Raw genomic sequence first — 27,635 nt, 5'->3', positions numbered from 1 at the left:
CTCTTTGACAATGCTGCAAATAGAACAGGGCCTGGGGTGACACCTGTTGGCAACCAGTGGTGAAAAACAACCACTGATAACAGCGGATGGTTCTGGGGCAGTTTTTCCTCAAACTCAGCACCACTGACATTTTGGACCAATTCTTTGTCTGGAGGCTGTCCTGTGCATTGCAGGATATTTAGCAGCAACCCTGGCCTCTCCCACTAGATGAGCCTAAAATGTCTCTAGACAGTGCCAAATGGCCCCAGGGTGACAACACCACCCCAGGTGAGAACTGTTGCTGTAGGGTGGGGGTGGATGCTTCTAGAATGGCTTAAGATTTCTCACACAGTTTTTAAAAACAAAACACAAGACACTCTTCCCTTGCCTTGAAGTCTTTCGATCTAATCATAGTTTTACAGAGTTGTCTGTCGTTGGCCTGATAGAAGGTAACCGTAATATTGTTTCATCACAGCACTTAGGCAGGTGGTAATTAAGACATGGATTTTGAAACCCAACGTGAAATGTTCATCACTCACCTATTAAACTTGCCAGAGTGGCTATGTTAATTATCTCCCCGTATCCCTGATTTAGCATAAGATGGCCTGCAGCCTGTGACAGAAATTAAAGGAAAGACCAGTGGCCTCTTTTGTGACTGCACAAATAACTACATGATAATAAATTAGTTTTCAATTTTCAGAAGACGTTACATGGTTAAAAAAAAAAAAAAGGAGCAAGTATGATACACAAACTTGAGAGAAGATGGCTGATCAGCACCCACTTTGAGTCTTCTTTTTAAATTTGCTTCCAATCAATGCAAATAGGAAATTGAAGCAAACTGCACGATTATTTACCTGGCTGGGTACATTACTGAATATAATAATAATAATGAGAAGATGATGTCAGTTTATATTTTATATTGGGTATTACAGCAATAAAAGCCTGCTCATCTGACGTTTTCAGAGGTGGAGAAAAATTTGACACATACACACGGTACCCACAGTACACATCCAGACACTCACACAAAAGATTTCTGCAGTCAGACTGACCTGAAAGATTCATACTAATATCAGAAAAAAATATGCAAAGTGGAACAACTTATTTAACGGTAGAGAAGTATCATGACTTCCTGGCATGTTCTGTGCCTTTCTTACATCTGCTCCTGCCTCTAACAGCTTTCTTCCTCTGGCTGACAAAACACAAATAAGAATGTACAGGAAGCAGAGCCCCACTCTGATGTACAATAATACTTGGCTAATTAGAAGAATCCTCCCGCTCATTATGTTAGGCAGTAGGAAGTAAGAAACTACATGAAAGCATGACACTTGCTAAGCCCTAGGACGGTGTCACAGCCGAACAGGCATCACTTTCTTCTGTTTCTTTATAGATTTGGTTGGATTGCAAGCTTATTCCTTTAAAATCAGGGTTTTGACTTTCAGAGGGAATGATTCCTTGAACACTGCACCATCTTCTGGCCAAACGCTGAGCTACAAGTTCTTAATTAAAATGTGAGGTCCCAATTTCCTAAGAATGTCTGCTGCATGAGAACCCGGTATACTTTATTATTCCTATTTTCAGCACAATAGATCAAAGAGAAACAGGAAACATCCTCCTTCTACTTAAATGAAAAGAACTCTGTTTTAAGACAGTTTTGTGCTTCACAGTCTTCAACAATTTTTGATCCCACGAATACTCATGGGATACTCATTGGCGTTTAGAATACGCTGATTGGGGCCCAAAGAGGTGTGCAACATGGTTCTGGCCCTCTGAAAGCTCTGAAAGCTCATTTTACAGTTCTTTATTGTATAGTCACACAATAAAGGACTGTAAAATGGGTGAATTCTGAAGAAGCCGAACAAGAAGGGCAGGAGGAATTAGAGGGGAAATCTGAAGACTGACCTTGGTGGAAAAGATCTACTATAGACAGTGGTCCTTGAATCATGATGAAGAATGATGATGTAGCCACTAGTGATGTTCAAAATATGCCAGGCACTGAGCTAAGTTCTTACAAACACTACCTTAATTAATCCTCAAAACAACTTCCTCTTGCTGACGAGCGTCCCACCCATGGGGTAGAAGGGGTTAAGACTCAAACTCGGGTCAGCCCGGTGCCGCAGCCCACCCTCTGAACCACCTTGCTGTGCCATCTCCCATGACAAGGATGAGAGGCCCAGAAAGGATGGCAGATGGGTCTCTGGAGGAATGAGATGAGCTCAGCAAAACGGCAGAGGGAGGGATGTGCAGCTGCAGCTCTAGAATTTCCCTCTAGAAGGGACTTAGGATGGAAATCTTTCTGGAGGGAAGGGACAGCTCTAAGACGTACCTGTTTGAAGCTGTGTTCACGGAGGAGGCATACAGATACCGCCCAGAGAAAGTAAGAGGAGCTGGTGTGAATCAGGGGAAGGACTGACCTCCAGGACACCCGCAGCTGCTGCCACCGAGAGCACGGGCTGCATACTCAAAGGAGAACAAGGAAACCAGCGGGAGTAAACAGCTAGGTGGTTCAGAAGGCAACCAGAGGAAACTGGATTTGAAAAGCAGGTTGGAAAAAGACAGCCATGTCCAGAAAGTTAACAAGGGTATCAGGGTTCCAAAGGAAAGAAGAGTAAGCAGCAGATTCATTCACTCATGTAATCATTCATTCATTCACCAAAATGACTGGGCTCAAGGGCAAAGGATTTGGGGAGGTGGGAAGAGCAAGTGAGGATTTTGCCAGTTAGGGGACGCTTGTGCATATGCAAGGCAGAAGAAAGGAAGTCTAGAGTGACGGGAGATGCTGGAGAAATAAGACACAGTGGAGGTAGTAAAGGGGGGAGGAACGTGGTAACGGGCAGAGGTTGAGGGCGCCAGTCTCCAGAAAGGTTCCTTTCAAAGATACGTGGGTAATTCAGTCATAAACTAAACAGGGACTGCAAACTCAGTTCTGAGGCAGGTAGTAAACGCACACGGTGGGCCAGCCAGGTGAAATTAACAGGGAGTGGTGGATGGAGGAAATCTGGAGACACTGTGCCCCATCTAAAAGGGACCGCTGGGCCACAGCTCAGGCTGCTGCCATGCTGAAACCAGAACTCAGAATTGCCAGATGCTCTGATATTTCAAGACAGGCTAAAAAGATGGATTTCTATATGCAGTTTCTCAATGTGTACGTTGTTAGAAATTTTAAAGAATTTTAAAACACTATGCGGGCCAAACAAAACACATCTGCAGTGCAGGTGGGGCCTGAGGGTTGCCAGTTCAGAACCCCTGGCTTGGAAGAAAGATGTGGCTTACCGAAGGTTAAGGAAAGGAAAGAGGGAACGCCACATCCTAAAGTCCTGTCCTCTGCATCGACTTGACATCCGTCCTTCTTTCTGACCCACCTCCATCATCATCATCCCCAGTGGAAGCTCTCATGACTTCCAATCCAGACTTCTGAGATAATCGCCCACCTCCACTTCCTCTGTGTTCCTCTTATGCTACACCTGTCACTGGACTCATCTTTCTAAAATATAGTTCTTTTCTGCCACCCACTTCAGCCTCAGCCCAGAAACTTGAAATGACTTTCCTCACTGCTTATTAAAATAAGAACAACTTGGGTTTCCCTGGTGGCTCAGTGGTTGGGAGTCCGCCTGCCGATGCAGGGGACACGGGTTTGTGCCTTGGTCTGGGAAGATCTCACATGCCGTGGAGCAGCTGAGCCCGTGAGCCATGGCCACTGAGCCTGCGCGTCCGGAGCCTGTGATCCACAACAGGAGAGGCCACAACAGTGAGAGGCCCGCGTACCGCAAAAAAATAAAAATTAAAAATAAATAAATAAATAAAATAAGAACAACTTCAGCTCACCTGCATCCATTACTCTTCATGATAAAGTATCATTACGCCTTCACAATAGCCCAACATTTCTTTCCAGCTGAAATGCCCTTCCAAATCTGTACATATCCTAAGCTTTTGCCAGTAAGAACTACCCAATTTCCCAAACGCAGCCTAAGTTTCCATATATGTAGATCAGAGTTTTTCAGTGTCAGAACTATTGACATTTGGGGCTGGAAAATTCTTTTCTTGGGGGGAGTGGGGTCCTGTGCATCGTGGAACATGTAGTAGCATCCGCAGCTTCTATGGACTGGATATTAGTATCTCCTCCCTGAGTTATGACCACCCAATAGGACAAGATGGAAACAACCAAGCCCTCATAATATTCTCTCAGGAAAACCTTCAAATTAAGTGGAATTCTCTAAATCTTCACCAACAGGTAGCAGAAAAGTTTGCTCAGAAACAGCCAGAGGGGCACAGGAAGGTTGGCCACTGATTAAAAGTTACTGTGTATGAATTACAGAGTCAGCAAGTCTCTTGACTTTTTCATCTCTTATCAAAGAAAAGAGGGGCTTCCCTGGTAGTGCAGCAGTTAAGAATCTGCCTGCCAAAGCAGGGGACACGGGTTTGAGCCCTGGTCCAGGAAGAGCCCACATGCTGTGGAGCAAATAAGCCCGTGCGCCACAACTACTGAGCCTGCGCTCTAGAACCCACGAGCCACAACTACTGAAGCCCCTGCGCCTAGAGCCCGTGCTCCACAATAAGAGAAGCAACCACACCACAACAAAGAGTAGTCCCCACTCGCCGCAACTAGAGAAAAGCCCACGTGCAGCAACGAAGACCCAAAAACACCCAACAAATAAATAATAAATTCTTAAAAAAAAAAAAGAAAGAAAAGAACACTTCCCCCGGGAGGTTTTGCCTCCCTGATTCCCATGCTAGGCCACAATCCCTTGCCCTGGGCTCTCACAGCACCAATGTCCTAATAATCCCTTGTTTAATGTTGGTTTCTCCTCTGGGCTGTACAATCCATGAGGGCACAGACTGTGTGTCACCGTCACAGCTGTATCCCCAGCTCCTAGGACAGTGCCTGGCATGGAGAGGGCACTTACCTCTCTGGCAATGAGTCATAAAACTTACAATAATAGAGTGATTTCCCCTTCATCTAATTCTTAGCAAATCCCAATTCTCTTATTCCTTTCAGATGCAGCTCAAGATAAATGATCTCCATGAAAACATCCTTGACTAATACCAACGGATAATGATCTTTCTTTTCCTATAAATCCATCCAGCATTTCACAGGGCTTGTTACTCGTGGTTTTCCACATAGTAGATCTTTCTCACCAATGAAATTCAAGATATTCGAGAGAGTCTATATCTTCCAGTTTTTTATTATCACCTTTAACAATAAATATACAGGTGACACATCTAAATACCTGCAGGTGCAATGAATAAATGATTATGTTTTTCACTAAAACAGCTAAAAAGCCCGCCATCACCAAACTGAACCTTAGAAACCAAATTTTGAATTTATGATCTCGTCTAAAATGCTTATCTAATGCCTTCTTCCTGTATTTTAAAATAAAATTTCTATTGATTCAAGTTCAATTATTATTTATTCATACCATAAACATGTCACTTTACAAATAATACATACAAAGACCTTCTCGCCAGCACACATTTTTCTCATCCCCCAAGTCTGTGGTCTGGTGGAATGAGTTCTTTGTTAGAAAAAAATAGAGAGCTGTGACTTTAAGCTGGTCAATTAACCTTCCTTGTTTCCTCAATCCATAAAATGGGTACATTAATATCTGCCTACTGGCAAGGGTAGTAATAATTCCTGTAGGCTTAGGGTTTGGAGTCCTACAGACCAGATTCAAATCTGTATTCTATCTCATGATAGCTGTGTGCTTAGTCATTAGCCAATTTAATGTCTCTGTCTTGGTTTAAATGTAAAATGAGATTAAAAATAAAACCTACCTATTGTGAGATATATATGATAATGTATACAGTTGATAGTAAGTAGCAAGTGCTCAGTGAATGCAGGCCCTCTATTACTAGAGAGAAACGAATAAGACAATGTCATCAGAAAAGAACTTTGGACAAGAATAGTTTCTAGGGATGACCCCATTTGTTGATTATTGGAAAGTTAAATGATAACAAGATCAGTTACATAATATTCCAAGAATTTTTTTAAAAAAATGCTTACTTCTCAGTCTTACGGTCACAAAAGTCAGCCCTGGGTTTTTATGGACTGAGACTCAACCTGGGCCCAGGACAGGCATTATATTTTAAAATGTATAAAATCTGTCATTTTCCCCATTGTTCTTAGAATTTTAAGAGACTGTTGCTTTAACTCTCGTGATTCTGTGCAGCATCTTTTCTGAGTTAGTTGGACTTTTCACTGCACCAAAACTGAGGCAAACTAGAACTTCAGATGCAACGTAAAGTCAAGCAGAAATGCAGCTTCACGATATGGAGTTCAACGTCCATTCAGCTCCATGCTGGTGAGACCCTGTTACATCCCGTCAAATGGGCTGGGGGAACTGGGCTCCTGCACTCATCTCTCTTGCTATCCCTGTGCAGTGCCAGCCTCGACTACCTCCGTTTAGGTCTGTACATCTGCCTTCCTTCATCCACTCTCTTGAGGCTGCATGAAATTCAACTAAATTCAGAGGTTAGATGGCATTTTTCTCAAAAGGAAAAACAAATAAGGAGATATCTTGACCAATTCAGATCCAAAATCATTTTTATATGGATATTCCATTCACTCAACCAGTACCTTTCAAGTGAAATAGCACATAAATGTCTGAGATTTCCCTTTCACTCTGGCTCTGAGGACCTGGATTTTGTTTGCCCTTGAACAAGATTTTACTCTCAAATTTCCCATCAATAAAGCAGAGATAATGACAGTATTTGCCCACTGCATGGGGGAATTGTAAAATTTAATTAATTAAAATCTTAGATGAAGTGTCCTAGCAACACCAACATTCTGCATTACTTCCTGACCTGGATGTGAATGAGTGTTAATTTCAAAAGACAAATTCTCCAATTTATAGCATGATTGTAGAGTGGAGTTTTACATACACACACACACACACACACACACACACACACACACATGCTCATCCATATACATATGTATATGCATATGTATAGCTTGGCATTTATACGAATGTGTGATTTCAGCGGCAAATCAGCCAAAGGAAAAATTAGCTACAGTTTTTTCCAAGGGAAATAATTTTCTGTTCATGTTCTGTTATTTTCAAAAGACTCTAATGCTGTTATTTCAAAACTAAATGTCCTCAAACAAGGCAAAGACAATTCTTCGTTGAATTATGCTTGCAGATGCCAAAGTTTCAGTGTTGTGTTAAAGTCCTACAAGAATAATCCAAAATTTTTAAAATGTATATGGAAACATTCTTTTAAAGTGAATTAAAAATATTCCACCCCTTTAGGATCAAATAACCTTAAAAAGAAGATAAATAAACATTCCACGAGAGAGAGGGAAGGAAGGAGGGAAGAGAGAAAAGAAGGGCATGAAGAAATTACTGTCATCGCTTCCCCGCCCCAAGAGAAAGTTACAAATCATCCATAAAGTTTATTCTGCATTTTTGCTTGACTGAAGTTGGGCAGGGTCATTTTGTGACAACAGAAGGGAAAGGAAGAGCTCTGATGTAATTGAGTAGGAGTATTAAGAAGCTATGTCTTTTTCTCTTGGCACTCATCTTTGGCTATCACATCCGCAAATTCCTGCCTGCCTTTTTTTGGGACACAAACAGATTAGCTATTTCTTAACAGATAAATGTTTTCTCTGGATGCAGCTACTTTCATAGCTGATTAGTTGACTAAAAGCCATAGTATTTTTAAACTAGCTCGTTTATATAGATAAGGCTTTTTTTTTTTTTTTTTTCAAGATAGCACCAGTTAACTTTGGCATCAAAATATGGCCTCCTGTCATAGGAAAAGTACGTGTAACTGATAAGGATTGAACACGGCCTAATACTCACAGTGGGAAGAATATACGGCTTAGGGCTGTTTATATTCTAGCATGAATAAGAATCTTTTGTTAATTTCAATAACACTCTATCTTAACACCTAAAGAAGTGTTAGATGTGAGATATAAACATTTTTATTGATGTGCTATGAATTTTAATATTATTTAACTTTATTTTATTAAATTATTTTCTATGTAGGCAGTATATATCCATTAACATTTTTAATGAAGAGAAAGAGAGAGAGACCATATGTAAAACATCAAACAAGTCTTAAAAAAAAGGAAAAGAGGGAAGAGTTCTCTCTAAACATCCAGAAAGGAAACAAAAGTAGAAAATCTGAAAGGCATCATACTTGTTGATGAGCAGATACAGCTTTTAAGAAGCTACCAAATCCTTCCTCCCCATTGTGGAAACCCAGTTTTTATTCATCTTCCTCAGTAATTGAAGGCAGGGAGTTTTGTCTGTTTTGTTTACTACTAGACCCTCACAGTCTAGAACAGTGCCTGACATATAGTAGGTGCTCGAAAAAATCTCTGCTAAATAAACAAAGGAAGAGAGATTGTCAAGGCAGGATATAAAACCTGAGATTGGTAAAAAAGCAATAGGAATTCCAAGGAGCCTTTCATCTGTCACTTTGAGGTTTGCTAAGAAGAAGAAGAAAGAAGAAGGATCAAAACTAACCAGTAAATGAGGCTGTGGATCAGTCTATACAGAACCTGAGAATAAGAAAACAGAAAGTACCCAAAGGATAATTGGAATATTATGCTCCTCTTTCACAAGAGTAAGACTACCTCACTTTCAGCAAAAAAAGAAGTGGAATTGAAGTAGAGAGAAGAAATAAGATGAAACAATTGTCACAGAGTAAGGGGCTCAATAAATATCTCTGAATAAATGAAAGGCCATCCCCCCACATGGGCACTGGCTCAGCACTGGGATGCAAACCATAATGGTCCTCAGAAAGCTCATGGTCCAAAGAGGGGGGAATAACCAGGCAGATTCCAATCCTGATAGAAAAGAAAATAAAAATAGGTAAGAAAGGTGACAAAATTAAAAGGAAAACTGACCCTCCTTTTTCCAACCTAGGACACATTTGGAACTTGGGCAATATCACATGTGCCTTAGAAAAGACACAATGCATCACAAGAGGTAAGTCCCACAAAAATACTCTGAAATGTTTGTTAATAAATTTGAGAACTTTCCCATGAGGAGAGAATAACAAAGAGCTAAAAGTCTTCTGGAATGATGAAAGCTCAAGGGAATATGATTGGAGTTCAAAAATTTACGAAATAAATGAGATGGACAGGCATTTGTTCAAAAACGTTCAAGAACTGTGGAATGAGAGACAGCTCACACAGCATTAGATTGGTACATTTACGATAAAGTTTAAAAAATACCATAACCAAACATAGTATAGATTGAAAACATAAGTAGACTGGGACATGTATAGAAAAAGTCATGGATCAAAGACAACTCTCGTAGCCTGAGGTAAAATCTAGACTGTGGTCACGGTTTTTTGTTTTTGTTTTTTGTTTATTGAACTCTTTATTAGGGAAACTTCAAACACGTACAAATTTAAATACTTGGGCTTCCCAAGGAGCCTGTGCTCCGCAACGGGAGAGGCCACGGCAGTGAGAGGCCCGCGTACCACAAAAAAAAAAAAAAAAAAAAAAAAAAAAAATTTAAATACGTGTGTATTCATCCATCATGCAGTTTCAATAATTATCAATCCATGGTCAATGTCATTTCATTTTTACCCCTTGTTTCATTTATTTCCACTTCCCCACCCTAACCCCTGGATCATTTTGAAACAAATCTCAAACACTGCATCATGCATCTGTAAAGAGTTCAGTGAATATTTTTAAATATAAGGACAGTTTAAAAAACATAACTATCATCCCAACAGCATGCCCCAAAAGTTAACACTAATTCCTCCACATTGTCAAATATCCAGGCAAAGTTCAAAATTCTCTGATATGCAATAGCATTTTTAAAAATTAGGAATTTATTGTCACATCTGAAAACAGAGTATAGCACAGGGAACTATGCTCAATGGTTTGTAACAACCTATAAGGGAAAAGAATCTGAAAAAGAATATATACATATGTATAACTGAATCACTGTGCTATGATATTGTAAATCAACTATACTTCAATTAAAAATTTAATTTAATTTAAAAAAAAAAGAGGGCTTCCCTGGTGGCGCAGTGGTTGAGAGTCCGCCTGCCGATGCAGGGGACACAGGTTCGTGCCCCGGTCTGTGAAGATCCCGCATGCCACGGAGTGGCTGGGCCCGTGAACCATGGCCGCTGAGCCTGCGCGTCCAGAGCCTGTGCTCCGCAACGGGAGAGGCCACAGCAGTGAGAGGCCCGCGTACCGAAAAAAAAAAAAAGAAAGAAAGAAAATGGCAATATTTCAACCAAATCTAGATTTCTGACTTCTCTCTTAACAAAAATATCTGGCAACTCTGGGTACATATTCCTGAACAGCAACATTGAGCAGAAATGACAGAGCCACTTCCCCTTTTATGCAGGTCTTACACGCTCCAGCTCACCACACTCCTCACCACTCCCTATCGTCCTGCCCCCCTGCACACTCCACACATCTACATCACCTGTCTGGCTCTTGGACACAACTGAGTCTACAATCCTAAATTTAAGCTAACAGAAATGCTGGATGATTGGAACCCCTCCTAGAGCTTTCGGGTAAATGATGTCCTAAGTGGTAACCAGAGTCATGCTTTAGCTTTACAGGCTTGAAAAAGTCACAGACAGAACAGAAAGAACAACCCAGAAAACAAATGCTCACATTTTAGGGTCAAACCACGGGCAGAACAAGAGAAGATGCAAAGTCAACAGACAAGGAAGCCAAGAGGGGGAATGGTGGAGTTATGAGGCACAGATTGATTTGATTAGTTCAAGAATTATTTGGAGAACCAAATTATGTGCTGGGCTTTCCTCTCTGCAAGGCATTCCAAGATCCAGAGATGGGTAATGTTGCTTTTAAAGGAGTTACGCCAAGTCCAACACTACATAAAGCCTTCCCTCCTTGCCCATTCATTTGTCAGTTTTGAAATGTGAGAATGCAAGCCCAGTAGGTTAAATTAAGAGTGTAGTCACTGGGGCGACGTATTAATGCTCTTAAAATTGAAACGAAAATTAAAATCTAAAATAAGATCTCTTACACTCACCTATATCTATATGTTGACTCCTTTTCAGAGAGGCTGGAATGCTCAGGACTCAATGTAAGAAAATAAAATGGTGTGTGTTTGACAACCAGATGTTATTCAAAATTAAAAGAGCTTAATTTTAAAACTGGTGCAAGAAAAGACATATAATTTGCTCACTATGCACACAATAAATTAAAAACTAAAAAGAGGCAATGAGTGTGAAATATTAAATATTTACTTCTCAGGGTATTTTTGTGCACTCTGATATTAATGGGTAATAATAATTACTGTGCCTTATCCAAGACACACCTAGACTGGGAAATTAAATTCCCAGCAAATGGGAGATATATCAGTCGATGCACATGCTTAATTCCCATTATGTTAATACAACCAGAGGAAATGCACCCATGGAAAAAAGAGATCCCCAGAAACTTAATATAATAGGAAATCTGGAAGGGTCTTTTCCCTTGGAAGTAGGGGAATTAATTCCATTTAAATTTCTCAAAATAAATATGCATCCAGGACAGAAAAGCTGAGTACGTAAATGATTTCATAGAAAACAACTCACAAATGACACTTGTCGGTCTCCTTTGTATATTAAAAACTTGAAGATGGAAGTAATGGTAATCATAAATAGTAGATTTTAAATGGTTTTACATGGCAATATAAAAGGTGGCAACCCTAAAAACCTTGAACATGGCTTGCGACCCTAGGAGGAAGCTCAGTCAAGGAACTCATTCATCCATCCGAGACCCCACGTCTTGAATAGGAGATGCCTTGCCCTTCTGTTCTCTTTTCTATTTGTTAATTCTAATTCCCCATTAAAGAGTCTATTTGACCACAGGGATACGAAGCCCAGTAGACATCAGAGCCATGCCTCCACGTCACACATGGAAAAGGTGATCAGCCCCGGAGCAGTGGTTAAGGTAATTCACGAGTCAAGAGGCTGGAGCTCCAGTGCAAGCTCTGCTCTTTAACCACCTGGATGACCTTGATCTTGACCTCAGTATTTATATCCGTAAAGAAGGATGGTAACAATCCCTATCCACCTACTTCACAAAACTGAAAGTCCAAAAGAATGATATGTATGTGTGAAGGTAACTGCAAATTGCAAAGCACTCTACAACTGTGAGGACCATAAGGAATTTAGTGCTGAATATCCTGCTTTTCAGAGCTTTGATTCATTTATTATGAATTTTTTGTCTTTTGGCCTCTTTTCAAGTATTAGAGTCATACACATCAGTATACACAAATGAAAATGAGAGAAGCAGACAGAAGAGGAGATATTATTCATGTTCTCACCACCCCAAAATAATACCCATGAACACTGTACATATATCAATCTCAGCCAGGGTTGTCTCCCCACCCCATGGGACACTTGGCAATTTCTGGAGACATTTTTGGTTATTCCCTGTTCAGAAAGAGGTAGATGAGGGGTGCTACTGGAATCTAGTGAGTAGAGGCCCTGGATGCCACTGAACATCCTACGATGCACAGCACAGCCCTCTACAATAAAGAATTATTCAACCCCAAATGTCAATGGTGCCAAGAATGAGAAACCCTGATCTAATATACATGCACACATATATATGTGTGTGTAGCATCCCATGTGGCATTAATGCCAGAAGGCCATTCTACACTGTCTTTCACCAAATTAAGCTAGGTGGAAGGGCAATCCCAGAATCTCACATTTAACCAATGTTTGCTGCTACAATAACAATATACAGGCAATAAAAGAAATTTAACACAGAAATTATAAAATATTTCTCCACATACATTAAATGGAGGCGGTGTTTATGATAATATAACACCATTTACTCTCCCAACTTGTTCAATAACTGCAGGAAGCTGCTGAAGTGATGAGTGAAGAGAGATAGGATGGCTTTTGCTCAAGCAGATTTAGGGGTGAAAAAATATTCTCATGGGTAATATTTTTTTTGGTTTTCTTATGAATAAGTAGTTAAAGAAAATAAATAAGTTATCTATTTTAAATTCTCTTTACTAAAAGTAAATATTACTTTTGACACAGCTAAGAAATCAAGCATCAAAACTCAACCAAAACAAATTGAATAAGTTAATAGAAATGGAAAGATCTCAAATAGGAAAGACGTCCCACAATTTCTTCTTCAAGAACATTGTAGAAAAAGATAGCAGTTAAATGAGCTCATCATCATAATCAAAATCAGAACTACCATCTTTTCTCTTAGTAATATACAGTATACATCTTTATATGTTATGTTTCATATATATGTATATATATACACATATACATGTACAGACATATGTATATATACATATATATACACAGCACAAAAATACTTCATTGTTTGGGTGTTCATAATTTATTTAATCAATACCTCACTGCAAATATTTTATTTCCAATCTTTCTTTAAAGTAAACAATGCTACTCTGAACATCTTCATTGTTAAGTCCTACATACATCTTGAATTATGTTGTTAAATTGGTAGAAGAGGAATTGGAAGTCAAAGTGTAGTTCATATAGTCGTTGCCCTCCAAGAGATTTTTACTGGAAGGCAAAATTCAAGTTCACCTTTACACTTGCTGTTTTACCTTCTCTAACAACCTGATTCTACTCCTGAAAGTCATGCCCACTGCCATTTCTGGTGAGCAGGATTGTTTTCAATGACAGCGATTACGTTATGCACAGGAGATATGCCACAGCCTGTCCAAAACAGCCTATATTAAAGTGACTGCCAGGTTTTGATTCAACCAAGTACTGATCACTGAATTGCCATTCACGTAGAAGTTCACAGAGACAGACCCATAGCAAATCTGATTCAGCCATGAGAGGAGCCCTAATTAGCAGCTTGTCATTCCTTCAAACTAACCTCCTAACCTCATCCAACTGTCTATGTGTCAATTCAATTTACGTAAGTAATAAATTTGTTAAATGTTGTCCCAAAGCACCACGTTCAGGCCTCCTCTTTCTGATGGGTTCTCAGCAAACACTCATGGAGACAGACATTATTTGAAGTTTCTGACCTTTCTTTTGTTGTCCCTATTGTCAAGAATTTGGTCTTTATTTTTCTTGTGAGAACTGCTCAGCTGAACTAGAAGATATTGGAAGTGGTTTGGCCAACCTGATCCAAGATACATGAGGGTCCCAACAGGGGAAAATTCAGAAATAACTACACTGTGGGTTTGTTTGTTTGTTTTGTGGTGTGTGGGCCTCTCACTGTTGTGGCCTCTCCCATTGTGGAGCACAGGCTCCAGATGCGCAGGCTCAGCGGCCATGGCTCGCGGGCCCAGCCGCTCTGCGGCATGTGGGATCTTCCCAGACCGGGGCAAGAATCCATGTCCCCTGCATCGGCAGGCAGACTCTCAACCACTGTGCCACCAGGGAAGCCCTACACTGTGTTTTTTATTTTTTTTATTTTTATTTATTTTTATTTTTATTTTTTTGTGGTACGCGGGCCTCTCACTGCTGTGGCCTCTCCCGTCGCGGAGCACAGGCTCCAGAACCGCAGGCTCAGCGACCATGGCTCACGGGCCCAGCCGCTCCGCGGCATGTGGGATCTTCCCGGACCGGGGCACGAACCCATGTCCCCTGCATCGGCAGGCGGACTCTCAACCACTGTACCACCAGGGAAGCCCTACACTGTGTTTTTTAAAAGTCATTACAGCAGACTATGTTTGTGCCTGGGCATATATGCCATTTATACAAAATATTTCTAATCAAGTGAAAAGGGTTCCTCAAATGTGAAAAGCGCCCCATAGTTCAATAATCTGGACCATGATATCACAGTGCTGCAGTTCTTCTCTCTGGGCACTAGGGTGTCATTTTTCTGCTCCAAACGGGAATTGGCTAGATGGGGCCTCTAGCCTATAATACCTCCCTCCAAGTGTGAATTTATTCTTTCCTGCCTTGCTAGCAGTTTTTACTTTTCCAGCTTGTCACGTAGAATCTTGCAAGTCTCCCTGGAAGGTGACTCATATTTAAATATGAATGGGGCAGCTGGCTTCTGTTATCTTAAAGGGTTACATTATGTCATTGCACATTTTCAGCTGGGGTAAAAACAAACTGTGCTCTTTCCACGTATCATTCCAGTAATATATATTTGTATAAGATCACAGGGACTTATAAGCTGTCTGAAATTTTTCCAGCTCTAAAAATTAAGACCAAGGTACTAGGTTTCTTAAGAATTCAGCAACAACAGCTAAAAACATCTGTTTATTACTCGTCATGCTGTTTAGGATTATTTCTTAAAAGAAAATGATGATGATGATGACGATGACAACTATGATATCGACAAGAACAATGGTAACAAAGGTTAACCTGTGTTGACATTCACCGCACACCTGGTGCTGTGCCAACAGATTTCCCTGTGGTCTTCACTACACTCCAAAGAAAGAGATACTCTGAGTGTTCACAACTTTCAGATAACGACTCTAAGGGCTTAATGGGAAAAGGTCAAAGAGTTAGAAAATGGAAGAGACAGGCTGTGAAAGTAGCCAATTTTAACTCCAAAGCTTGTCCTCTTAACCACTATGATATGCATTCATCCACATGTCTTAGTAAATAATTTTCTAAGGTTCTGGTAAGCAAATCTTAAATTTTCCTCAGGATATACATCCTCCAGGAAACCTTTCCCGGCCACCCAAGGCTAGATGGGATGTCCTGAACTCTCCTACCACATGCACAAGGCCTCTATGAGACCAGGCAGAACAACTGTGTTTACCAACCTGTCACTCCTGCCCCCACAACGGAGTGAAAAGTCCTTGGGGACACCAACTTCATCTCTTCTAAGGGCACCCAGTACTGGTAGGCCCTTGGTAGGTGTTTGATCAAAGAATGAGCATATCAGCAAATGAATTCTACCTCCTTTATCACAGAGCAGCCAAGTGGAATTTCAGCCCTACATCCCTCTTCGATTTTCCAATCATCCTCCATGAAATTTATCTCACTGGGAAGTTATCCCCAAACCTGCTTCCTTCCAAAGAATGGCAGGCACTGGGGTTGGACTACCTGGGTTAGAAATCTGGCCCATCACTCCCTTGATGTAGAGCTAAGGTTTAACCCTCTTGGGTCTGTTTCCTTACCAGTGAAATGGGTTCTAAAACAGCATCTAATCTACACGGAGGTGGATTAAACATCATAACACAGGTACTGTGATTAGAATAGTGACTGACACAGAGCAAAAACTTAGTATACGTTAAGTACAGTAGTAACAGCAATAGTATTAATAGCTGTAGTTGTAGGTATAGGAGCACTAGTATTAGCAGGAAAAGTACTCCCTGAAAAACTGAGCATGAGGAATCAAGGAGGAAAGATGAGGACACAGCCTCATTTTTTTTTCTTTCTTTTTCTTTTTTTTTTTTTGCGGTACACGGGCCTCTCACTGCTGTGGCCTCTCCCATTGCGGAGCACAGGCCCCGGACGCGCAGGCCCAGCGGACATGGCTCACGGGCCCAGCCGCTCTGCGGCATATGGGATCCTCCTGGACCGGGGCACGAACCCGTGTCCCCTGCATCGGCAGGCGGACTCTCAACCACTGTGCCATCAGGGAAGTCCAAGCCTCACTTTTTTGGAGTTTATATGCTATGTGGTGCTTTCCCTGTAAAGGACATAGCTATCTCATCAAAAACATATCTTCTTTAAACATTCCCCCAAACCAGTTACAAAATAATAATTCTTATGCGCCGACTGTGTTAAACATGTATGTGCATTACGTAATTTAATCTCCATAACAACGTTTCAAGGTAAGTCCTGTTAACCTCAGTTACTGATGAGGAAGTAAAGATTCAGAGAAGTAACAGTCATCTGCCCAGAACCACACAGCTGGTAAGTTATGGCACCAGGAACATGAGTCTGAATTTCTTTATTTACTTGACGGCCTGTCCCTTCCACTAGACTGAAAGCACTGCGGGGCAACAGACCACAACTTCCGTTCGTTGCTCTATTCACAGCCCATTGCATAACAGCAATAGGGCATTTTGGAATGTGTGAAACAACAAAATGAATGAATAAATGGATGGATAAATCCAGAGCCTAAACTCTTAACCAAAGTGTGCCTCTTAGTTATCTGAGATGAATGACATTTTTGTGTAACACATTACTAGCAAAATTAGAGGCTGGCTCAGAAATTTTATAATAATGATAATAATAATAATAATGCTTATTGAGTACCTACTATATTCATTGTTCCTTTGCTAAAGGCCTTATAAAGGTCTTGCTAATCCTTCCAGCAATCCACAAGGTAGATATTATTATCTCTATTTTACTAATACTTGGTCACCCAGTTATGCAGGAATTTAAAGCAGGTCTTTTCCTGAAGCCCAAGCCTTTCCACTTTGGGATCTCAACTCTGAAACAGGAACAAAGACAGGTGTGTGCTCTGTTTACTCTTAAAGAGACACACGAGATTCATGCCAGCCAAACCCCAGTAGTTAAAAGAAGCTTCGTAACTCCATTGACTGTGCCCAAGAAGGATCGTCCATGATGCCAGATCACCCTACGTGGCCTGTGTGTGCTGAACTTTATTTTGTCCCCTACTAGTATATTTCACAGGGTTGAAGGCACACTCAGAGTTATGGACCTTCTGCTGTCTGCGTCCTTCAGGGAACAGGTATACAGATTTGTACTTTGGCTTTTGACCACTAGCAGTGACTTTATTCCAGCAGCTGATGCTTACTTTTAAGTTCCTGTAGCCTCATGCCTCTGCCATATGTTACACCAAGCAATGGATTTGCTTATACTTATCAATAAATTCCTGCAAAACCTTTCCATTTCTCTGCTACTGACCAAACGTGAAGTGCCTTCTCCCTTCTGCTACATGCTCCAAATAATACCATCTGATGAGTAAAGGCAAGAATCAATGAATCCATTCATTCATTTTCTTAACAACTACTCACTGAGTGTCTACTGTGCATCATGCATGGTCATTTTTGTAAAAAGCCAAAGGAGGCACCAAATAAAATCAATGGCAATGATTGCTATTGCTGTTGACTCTCTTCATCCTTCTTCTGCATATTGACAGAATAATGGTCCCCCAAAGATGTCTACATCCAAATCCTCAGAACCTGTGAATGTATTACCTAACCTGAGAAAAGGGACTTTGCAGATGTGAATCACCTTGAGGTGGGGTATGAGCTTGAATCATCTGGATGAGCCCAACCTAGTCATATGAGTCAACAGAGCCCTTTCCTGCTAAGGTGACAGGCAGAGGAAGATGTGACTATGGAAGAAAAGTCAGAGGGATGCAACATGGCTGGCTTTGATGATGGAAGAAGGGATCATGAGTCAAGGAAGGCCAGCAAGCGGCCCCTAGAAGCTGGAAAAGCCAAGGAAACAAATGACCAGATGCAGCCTCCAGAAAGGAATGCAGCCCTGTCAACACCTTCATTTTAGCTCAGTGAGACCTCGAATGGTAACATAATAAATTTATATTGTCTGTATGTGATACTCTGTTACAAAAGCAATAGGAAACTGATACACACAGCAACCAAAAAAGAAACAGCTCTCCTAGGCTTCCAAATAGCAGGGAAACCTGTACAGCATAGGGAGCTCAGTTCAGTGCTCTGTGATGACCTAGATGGGTGGGACGGAGGGCGAGGTGGGGGGAGGGAGGTCCAATAGGGAGGGGATATATGTATACATATAGATGATTCACTTCATTGTACGGCAGAAACTAACACAACATAGTAAAGCAATTATACGCCAATAAAAATTTTTTTAAGTATATCAAGGGTAAATATCAACTTTTGTGCCTAAAAGCTGTAAAGTACAAGAATGTAATGAATAATAAAATAAATATTAGCACTGGATATACTTGACACCAGCTGCAAAAATTCCTATTGCACGTATCACATTGCAAATCTTCCAAAATCAATACGAAACATTAGTGGATTAAAATGTGCTCTCTCACCAATTGGGTTAGATGGTCATTCCTTATACCCAGTCAGCAGAACTCCAAACTGCTCACCAAAAAGACATGCAGCAATCACTTGATTTTCATTTTTTCACTTCAAATATTTTCATTGGTCACATTCACCTGTAAATCTGTTCTCCGCCCCCCCCCCCCAAAATGTGTTTTCCACTCAGATCATTTCATCCACTAGGAGAGGAAAGGAAAAAAGGATTGGAGCTGTGCCAAAGAAGAAAAAAAGTTAATTTTCTTGCCAGTGGAGAATCTTGTTAAAATGAAACATCTTTCCCATGAAATGTATGCTAACACAACACAACATAATACTAATAAAGACTTTTCATAATATTTTTCCTAAAGATTACTTGCATTTTAAAAATTGCCTTTTCTATCGCCCCCAAGTGATGCTTAAAAAGATACATCACTTCTGAACAAGTGTTACTTTTTCCTTGCATTTCTGGTTAACTTACATATGCTTTTGTGAAGTTATCTTTAGTCAAAAAAACTTACCAAAAGAAAAGATCCTTTATAGCTAAAAGGAATAATTTGTATGATTTAAAGAAGGACTAATAAAGCCCCACGTTTTCCCAAGATAACACACATGCATGGCAGACCCATACTTGTGCGTAACAACTGGGGAAAAAAAGGACTTGTGTTTAACATTTCACAAACAATATATTCATTTTATGTGTATTTAATACCTGTAATTTTAAACGCAGGCTTCTAAATATTCACTAGTCACTTCATAATGAAAACTGAATGCATCATGCTTTTAGATCTTCGGGGTGGAGGGATGTATAAATTTTTAAGGAAATATGTATCTGCTTTTTCCTCCCTCAAGAAAAAGGAGGGTGGATAAAGAAAGCGTTGATGGTGTCAGGGTGTTGAACTGCTGGTGAGCAGGTGTGTGCTGTTGAAGGGGCCTCTGGTGAATTGAAAGCTTTTAAAAGAGATTGATTCTCTTGCTTAACTAGTTATTTCAAACATGCTTTTAAAGGTATTAATTACTTTACGGAAAAGAGTCTCCATTTGCTTCTAAATTGTTTCTTTGGGTGATTCTTTGCTGGCAAAAATGTCTGGGGTAGAAGTTAACAATCTGTCACCATAATTTTCAGTATAACATTTAAATGTTATACTGAAAATTATAGAAAATATATTTGTGTCATTCAAATTATATGTAAAATATATTTATAATATATTCAAAATATATTTTAAATTTTATAAAATATTTAAAATTATTTGTTTTATATGAAAAATTATAGATTTATATGTAAAACAATTACATGTATTATTCTATACATACATAAATATATGTAAATGCTAGATGGAACATCTTTTAAAAGAACTTCGGTTTTTGTTTTATTCATACATGGATGCATATTCTACAGAAGTCTATGAAAACGTCTACTACTTAGTTTATCTTGCAGAATTCTGTAAATTAAAATAAGACATTTATCGGCATCTTCACTACCTTCAGTACCTGTCCCCAGCGCTACAAAGTTGTTTATTCAATGATTTTTCCGTTTAATCTGCTTAAGGTATTTAAATCTGCTTCAAAACAGCATCTTTGGCCCCAAATATTTTTAAATACATCGAATCTAGTACCACAAGGGTAGACACCACTGTAATTAAGTCCTCAGGAGGTTAAGCATGATTCCATACCTCCTTGTGACTTAACTCAGGTTTTAGCAGCCCGGGGCATCCAGGTTCGCCTGAAAAATATTTTTGCAGCCCCTCAGGTACATTATATTCTCTAAGTGCAAAAGGAACACTTCCCAGTGACAAGAGGCCATTTTGCCAATTTGCTGCCCAGAACACAGACTAATGAGTCACAGACAGCAGAAAAAAGAAATTTAACACTCCTGGCATTAATGAGTCGGGTAGGGATTAGTCATTTTAAACGATCCTTAGTAATGCCATAAAGTAACAAAATAACACTTTGAAAAAAAAACCCCACAGGCTCCTTGATGTTTGAGCAACTTTAACCCAGCACCTACCACAATTTGTAGAAATATATTCCCTATGCCACGATTTCTATACCTTTTTCCACGTAAACATTTTTTTTTTTTTTTTTTTTTTTTTTTTGCGGTACGCGGGCCTCTCACTGCTGCGGGCTCTCCCGCGGCGGAACACAGGCTCCGGACGCGCAGGCTCAGCGGCCACGGCCCTCGGGCCCAGCCGCTCCGCGGCATGCGGGGTCCTCCCGAACCGGGGCACGAACCCGCGTCCCCCGCATCGGCAGGCGGACTCCCAACCACTGCGCCACCAGGGAAGCCCCATGTAAACATTTTGAAACCAAAAAAGAATACTAAAGAAAGTAACCCTAAAAATTGCGTTCACTCCTCTTAGATTTTTAATAATACTAACAGAAATTCACCATCACCTATCCAGAGTCTGAAAAGCTTCACTGCTAATGTGAAATACATAGATAAGTGAAACACGGAAGGAAAAAAATCGACATGAAAAATGCATATTTCATTGGCCCAAAATACATTTCAAGACACTGAATGAATATCTAATTGTTAAAACCAACACAAAAGACTGAAGCCTTCCTCTCAATGTTCCCAACAGGATAATGCAGTGTAACAGTTTATAAACACAAGCCAGGAATTAAAATTTAAAACTACCCCAGGTCAGAAATGAGACCACTTTATAATTAGAGAAAAAAATTACTGGTCCCCAGTGGAGATTAAGAAGGAGATGGTTTCTGAAAATGTACATAAGAGCGACAAAAATAAACAACTTCCACAGTCTGGTGGCACAATTCTGTTCCCTTGTGATGGAAACACAAAAAGGAGTCTCTAACAAGCTCCAAAAATATGTGAATGTGTATTTTAAGGAAAAATTAGCTTTCCAGACAACTATGTTTTTCTGCTGGAAATAATGAACTAACATAAAAATGATACAAGGTGTGTGTTAAAAGGACATTTAAGTGAAACAGTTTGAAGGGCTTCATAAATTTACCAAAGATTAAACTAAAGCTGGATGTGTAAGAGGTAGTGATAAAACAGTTTGGGGCGGCTCCTTCTTGAAGCAAAGATGGTTTGGGCTTTAGCAGGAGCCAGGCTTGCATAGCTAATCAGTGGCATGACCAGCCCAGGCTCCAAAGTAGGAGTCCCGGTCAGCCCCTTGCAGTCCATATACGCTCAAAACTCGTTACGTTGGATATGCCTTGTTCTTGACCTAAATGCAATAGAAATTCTTCCTTGGGGTGCATGATATACATGAAAAAGTACAACTTCTTTTTAAAACACCATTAGAATATTTCATTGTGTGTGGACATACACTCTTGTTACTCCTAAATGCTATTCTATTGAGTACAGTTTATATTCACTGGCAAAGCGAAATCTCCAGGGAAGCCAGAGAGGGGAATGCAATTTCTGGTAATAACAGCTCACAACAGTGAATACTATCCACTTATCCCCACAATTTCCAGCTATTTTGGACTCCTTTCTGAATTAACCTTTCATATCAAAAGGAGCAATTCTGCACACAAGAGACTCGGGTACAATTTCATGCATAATTTATTCACTCAGTTCAACATTAAACGCACAGTCCTTGACTTTGTCAAGGTGGATTCTGTTGGCAGACTTCACAAGCAGCAAAACAGGAGAAAAGAGATCTACAACTCAACCTCTTCACCTATGCTGTCTGGTGAGAGATGGGGGGTGGGGACACGGGAAAGAGAAAAAGAAGGCAAGACTAACAGGACGCGTTGTCATCTGGAGAATCACTGGCCAGCACACAGTATTTTCACATCAGTCAACTCTCAAAGGTTTTGTGTTTTTTTTTAAGTCCAGAAAAACTGAAACAAGTTTGAATTCTATTTCACCCACAGAAGTCTAGGGCAATTTGTTACCTTCCTGACAATTCTACCATTCAAGGGACACAATACTTTTATCCTGAGTTGCTTAGTAGGCCTGTTGGAAGAAATGACTCAAATCTGTTATTCAAACAGACCCACACATTAGCTTGAGGTCATATTAGGAGGGCTCGTTTTAGAAATTTAAATAACACAGACTTTCCAATGAGATCCCAGATCCCAGATGTGCACGCCCAAATTGGCCTTCAAGAACGCAGACATTCGTTTTCTCTCTTAAACTACCCATTTGAACCCTCAAATGAGGGACGCGTGCAACCAGTTGTAAAAACCGAACCCTGATCCTCCATGAAACTGTTCCTTGGCCTTTTTAGTGTCAGCTGACGCTGAGTAGACACAACATTCATTTGCTCTCCTTGAAAAGGCCCCTTCATTCAGAGCCATTCAAGCCACACACCTGCATCCAACTACTGTCCGGATTAAAACCCACAGGCTGCTCTAGTTCCCAGTCTCACGGACGACAAACTATTTTGTTCATCCTGTAACAGAGGGTTTTTCCCTGTCAATGATTACTGTATTAGGACTTAACACATACCGGCAACTTTGCTATCATTATTGAATTTATTCCAACGAACGTCACCACGAGATGGTGTTATTAACATCCAGGAGTTGCAGATACAGAAACTGAGGCTCAGAGATTCCGATCACTATGCGAACCACCTCCCCTGCAGGCCTCCCTTTGCCTCCAAAGGCAAACTGTGAAGCTAAAGCAATGATTGAATTTTAACACTGAAACAAACTAAGCGATTTCCCCAAATACACTAGACGAAGCGAACTGCTCCCTAACTTCAGCACTTGCCCTTTAAAATGTGACGTCCCAGCAGCCAAGGCCCACTTTCCAAACCTGTGGATAATACGAGGCCTAGGAGTATACAACGAGACGCCCTTGGAAACTCCACAGAACGCTGGAAATTTTCACGCAGGACACTTGGCAAAAGTCTTTAAATTTCAACGTTCTTAGCCAGCTTCCCCCACAGGCTACTTTGAAGAAGCGCAAAGCACATAAATTGGAGCCTTACCAAAACTGAGCCCTACTTTTCTAATTTACCTTTAAGTTTATTGCGAGACCATGAAAATTAAATACCTCTGGTACCGTCAAAGTAGCTCGCTGAGAGTTTAGCCGTGTTTCTCGGTTACCATTCAGCAGCCTTTTTATTGCCTCGAGATAGTTTCTGAATTGGAACCAAATCACTGAAATCTGTAAAAATTCAGAGGTGCGGCAGGTTTTCTGTTTATGACCTTTTCCACCCGAGATGTTCGTGGATTCGCGTCCCGCTGAGAAGCTTAGAAGCGCCATTTTGCCCTGGATTCCACTGACCCGCCTCCCGAAGCCACCCGTGCATTTGAGATGATTGGCAGGTGGGTGGGAATAGGCGGAGCCACGCCCAACGCTTTCCGCCCAACGCTTTCCACCCAACGTGCGAACGCAGCGGCTGGAGTTCCGGGTATTCCCACCGCTCATCACCGTTGCTGCGCATACCCAAGGGAATGTAATTTCCCTGTAATCGCAGATCCCTGGAACAGGACCTCATGCTTCCACGACAGCCAAGCCTCAAAGCTTCTAGAATTCAATTTATTAGAAGCCACACAGAGCTTTGTCTCCTGATAGACACTCAGAAGAATGTCCGCTCCTTTGCTTCCCAGGCTGGTGACCTGAGGCACGTGTCTTAACCCTTCTGCACCTCAGTTTCCACATTAGGAAACCAGTGGAATAATAGCTACTTTAGAGAACTGCTGTAGGAACTTAACCTGAAAATGATTTTAAGTTGCTTAACCCACTGCTTGGCACAAAAGTGTTCAGTGTTCAGTGTTCATGGGTGAGATTTATTTGCTCTCCATGCATGATATCAATTTTAATTTTAACCTTCGCAACACATCGGGGAGGTAGTTGTTGTAATATCTGTCATATGCCTGTGGAATCAAAAGCCAGAAACATGTGTCAGTCAGTGTTGCTCAGCGGGTAAGTGGGGAGCTGGAATGTGACCATGTAGCTCTTTGACTTCAAGGCCCCAAAAGCTGAAATCACCATACTATGGTGCCACATTAATAAATGTTGCTAAAAGGAGCTTTGCAAGAACTGACAAAGTACCAAGGAGGGATTTATAAAGGGCCATAAATTTAACTTGCAACTAAATAAATGTAATTCATTACTCTTTATTCTTGCATCATTTTTTGAAGCACCCCATAAAAGGGATGTCCAAAATCAGGCTCCTAGAAGGAGGCTGGTGCTTCACCAAGATCCCCTTTCTCACCTGGTGCATGTGGCCACCAGCTGCTGGGAGGTTCACTGCAAAGGGCTATTTTGTGACCTCTGCAAAAGAATCGCCTTTGGCAGATGGAAGTCACTTCCCCCGAGACAGAGACTTCCAGGAGGTGTTTTAGTCAGGATTCTCTGGAGAAGTAGAACAAATAGAATGTGTGTATGGAAGACTTTTTTTTTTTTTTTTTTTTTTTTTTGCGGTACGCGGGCCTCTCACTGTTGTGGCCTCTCCCGTTGCGGAGCACAGGCTCCGGACGCGCAGGCTCAGCGGCCAAGGCTCACAGGCCCAGCTGCTCCACGGCATGTGGGATCTTCCCGGACCGGGGCACGAATCCCTGTCTCAGGCTTTGCTTCCGGGGAAACCATGCCAAGACAATCCCTATTAGCCCCTGATTAGCCCCTGAATCACTCCACACTTTTTCAGTTTTACTCAACTCCTCTGCTTGTGTTTGTCTCACTCCACGTGTTCTCCTATTATGAATTGCACTATTCTGACTCCACCTTCACCTGTCTGTTTGACAAATTGCCCCTACTCACTGAACCCCTTCACAAAATCTTCATTTCACTGTGGGGCCCCATGAATCCAAACTGAAAACCAGGGCTTAAGGAAACTTCGTTTACTTATAAATTTCCATCACAGGTTTTTGGCATGTATTGGAACTGCATTCATAATGAATGACAGTTACCTGGACCTTCATTCTACAGCTGTATTTGAGGTCCAGGATGCCAGAAGCCCTTTTGGTATAAACTACCTTATGCTAAGATCCCTAAGAAGTTTATAAACTCCCCTTGATTGAGGTTAACAAGAAATTACCACAGATAAGAAACTTACCATATATCCATGATATATTGCCACTCAATAGCAAACTGGATTAGTATTTTAAACTGGCTAACTCATATCCTCTGACCTTTTTTCTCAACTGTAATAACCCTCAATACAGAGTGCCAGGTTAATATAATCAAACATCTTAATATGATAGTCAAATCCCTCCATGCTTTGAGCTCCACAACTTTATTAACTTTACCTGACAAACCATCCTTCCACATCAAGATGGTGTCTTAGTCTGTTTGGGCTGCTGTAACAAAAATAATATAGATTGGGTGGCTTAAACATCATTTATTTCTTGCAGTTCTGGAGCTGGGAATTCCGAGATCAAGGCACCAACTGATTCAGTGACTGGTGAGGACCAGTTTCTGGTTCCTAGGCAGCTATCTCCTCACTGTGTCTTCACATGGTGGAGGGGCTAGAGAGCTCTCTGGGGCACTAATAAGGGCACTAATACCATTCACAAGAGCTCCAACCACATGACCTAATCATCTCCCAAAGACCCCACTTTCAAATACCATCACATTGGGGCTTAGTTTTCAACATATACAAGCATCATCAACCACTTGACCTAGCTAAAAAGCAGGGTGAAAACTTCAACTTCATCCTCTCCTTCAGCCTCCATGGAGTCACCAAGTCCCTTGAGTGAAGTGCTCTCACGTCCCCTCTTGTTCATTCACATCAGAGTCTCCCTTATTCAACCTCTTTCATCTTGACAGTTACAAGCATCTCCTAGCTGGTCTCCCTGCCTCCTGCCTCTCACCTCTGATCATTGTGTCCCTGGAGATCACGTTCTCTGAGGTCATTTACAAGACTGAATCCCTCCTATGTATCAGAAGGCTTTTCATGAGTGATCCCAGCATACCTCTGTAGCCTGTCCCCCTTCCCAGACCCCTCAGCCCCCATGCTCTGACCTTCCCATCGTTCTCACACATCCTGTCATCTTTAGGCCCTCCAAGAAACACTCCAGTTCCTTGGTGATTTTACACCAGCTGCTCAATGTGCCCAGAAGGTAACTTGCTTCTTGGCCCACACTCACCCTCAACAAACGTCTACTCACATCACTCAACTCCCAGTTTAAATGTCACATTCCGTCTTCATTTGGGTTCTAAAAGCAGAGCCTGAATTGAGGACTTGTATGCAGGTGATTTACTTGGAAATTATTCACAGAAAGCAGGAGAGCAAAGAGGGAAAACTGAGGAAGCAAAGGAAGCAAAGTTAATAAAGCTGAAGTATCAAGGTGGTTGCCATTGGCAATCTCAGGACTATTGAAAACCACAATGAATCCTTCTTAGAATTGTTCCTTTATTAAAGGTGGGGAGACTGGGGCACTGATCTACTGGCTTTCCTTTCCCCATCAGTGGGAGGTGGCCACTGGGGGCATTAACTACCTGGGCACTTCTGCACTCTACTTCCAGGTCCTGATGCTTCAGGAAAAAAAAAAAAAAAACCTCAGGCAGCAAAGCTGGCCGGCACAGCTCACACCCTCAATGTGTGGGGAACTCTCCACTGCCTGAGCAACGGAATCAGAGGTGGACAGAGGGGATAAAAGGCCCCCAGAGCATCTGCTACATCTTTTTTTGCAAAGCTTTCCCCTGCTCCTCCAACGACAGGAATTCTTCAAAAGCCCTCTGTGTTTAGTCCTTACTGCAGCACTTCTGGAGTTTATTGTGACTGTTTACTGCTCACTCTCTTGCCCCCGTTAGGCTGTGAGCTCCCAGAGGGTATGTTCTCCTAGTAGAGAAGTTGCTCCACTCTAGAATCCCTCAAACATTTGTTAAATGAATCAATAACTAAAGCTTCTCCTAAGCCATTCCATGATCCTAAATGTCTGATTCTACATATTTTGAACACA

The 27,635-nt window shown here is 41.2% G+C and overlaps 1 protein-coding gene across 1 annotated transcript in view; it reads left to right on the top strand.

Moving 5' to 3' along the window:
- The window catches only part of MDFIC2 (MyoD family inhibitor domain containing 2), a 239,452-nt gene extending 215,797 nt beyond the window's left edge, over positions 1-23,655 (top strand). Inside the window, exon 7 of the mRNA XM_060111498.1 lies at positions 23,460-23,655. Within this exon, the coding sequence (XP_059967481.1) occupies positions 23,460-23,655 (196 nt within the window). The remainder of the gene's footprint in view (positions 1-23,459) is intronic.
- The last annotated feature ends 3,980 nt before the right edge of the window (positions 23,656-27,635 follow it).

This window comes from Mesoplodon densirostris, chromosome 10 (genome assembly GCF_025265405.1).
Source record: "Mesoplodon densirostris isolate mMesDen1 chromosome 10, mMesDen1 primary haplotype, whole genome shotgun sequence".
NCBI classification, from domain to species: Eukaryota; Metazoa; Chordata; class Mammalia; order Artiodactyla; family Ziphiidae; genus Mesoplodon; species Mesoplodon densirostris.
The sequence above is the reverse complement of the archived record's forward strand: the minus strand, read 5'-3'. Positions and strand labels throughout refer to the sequence as shown.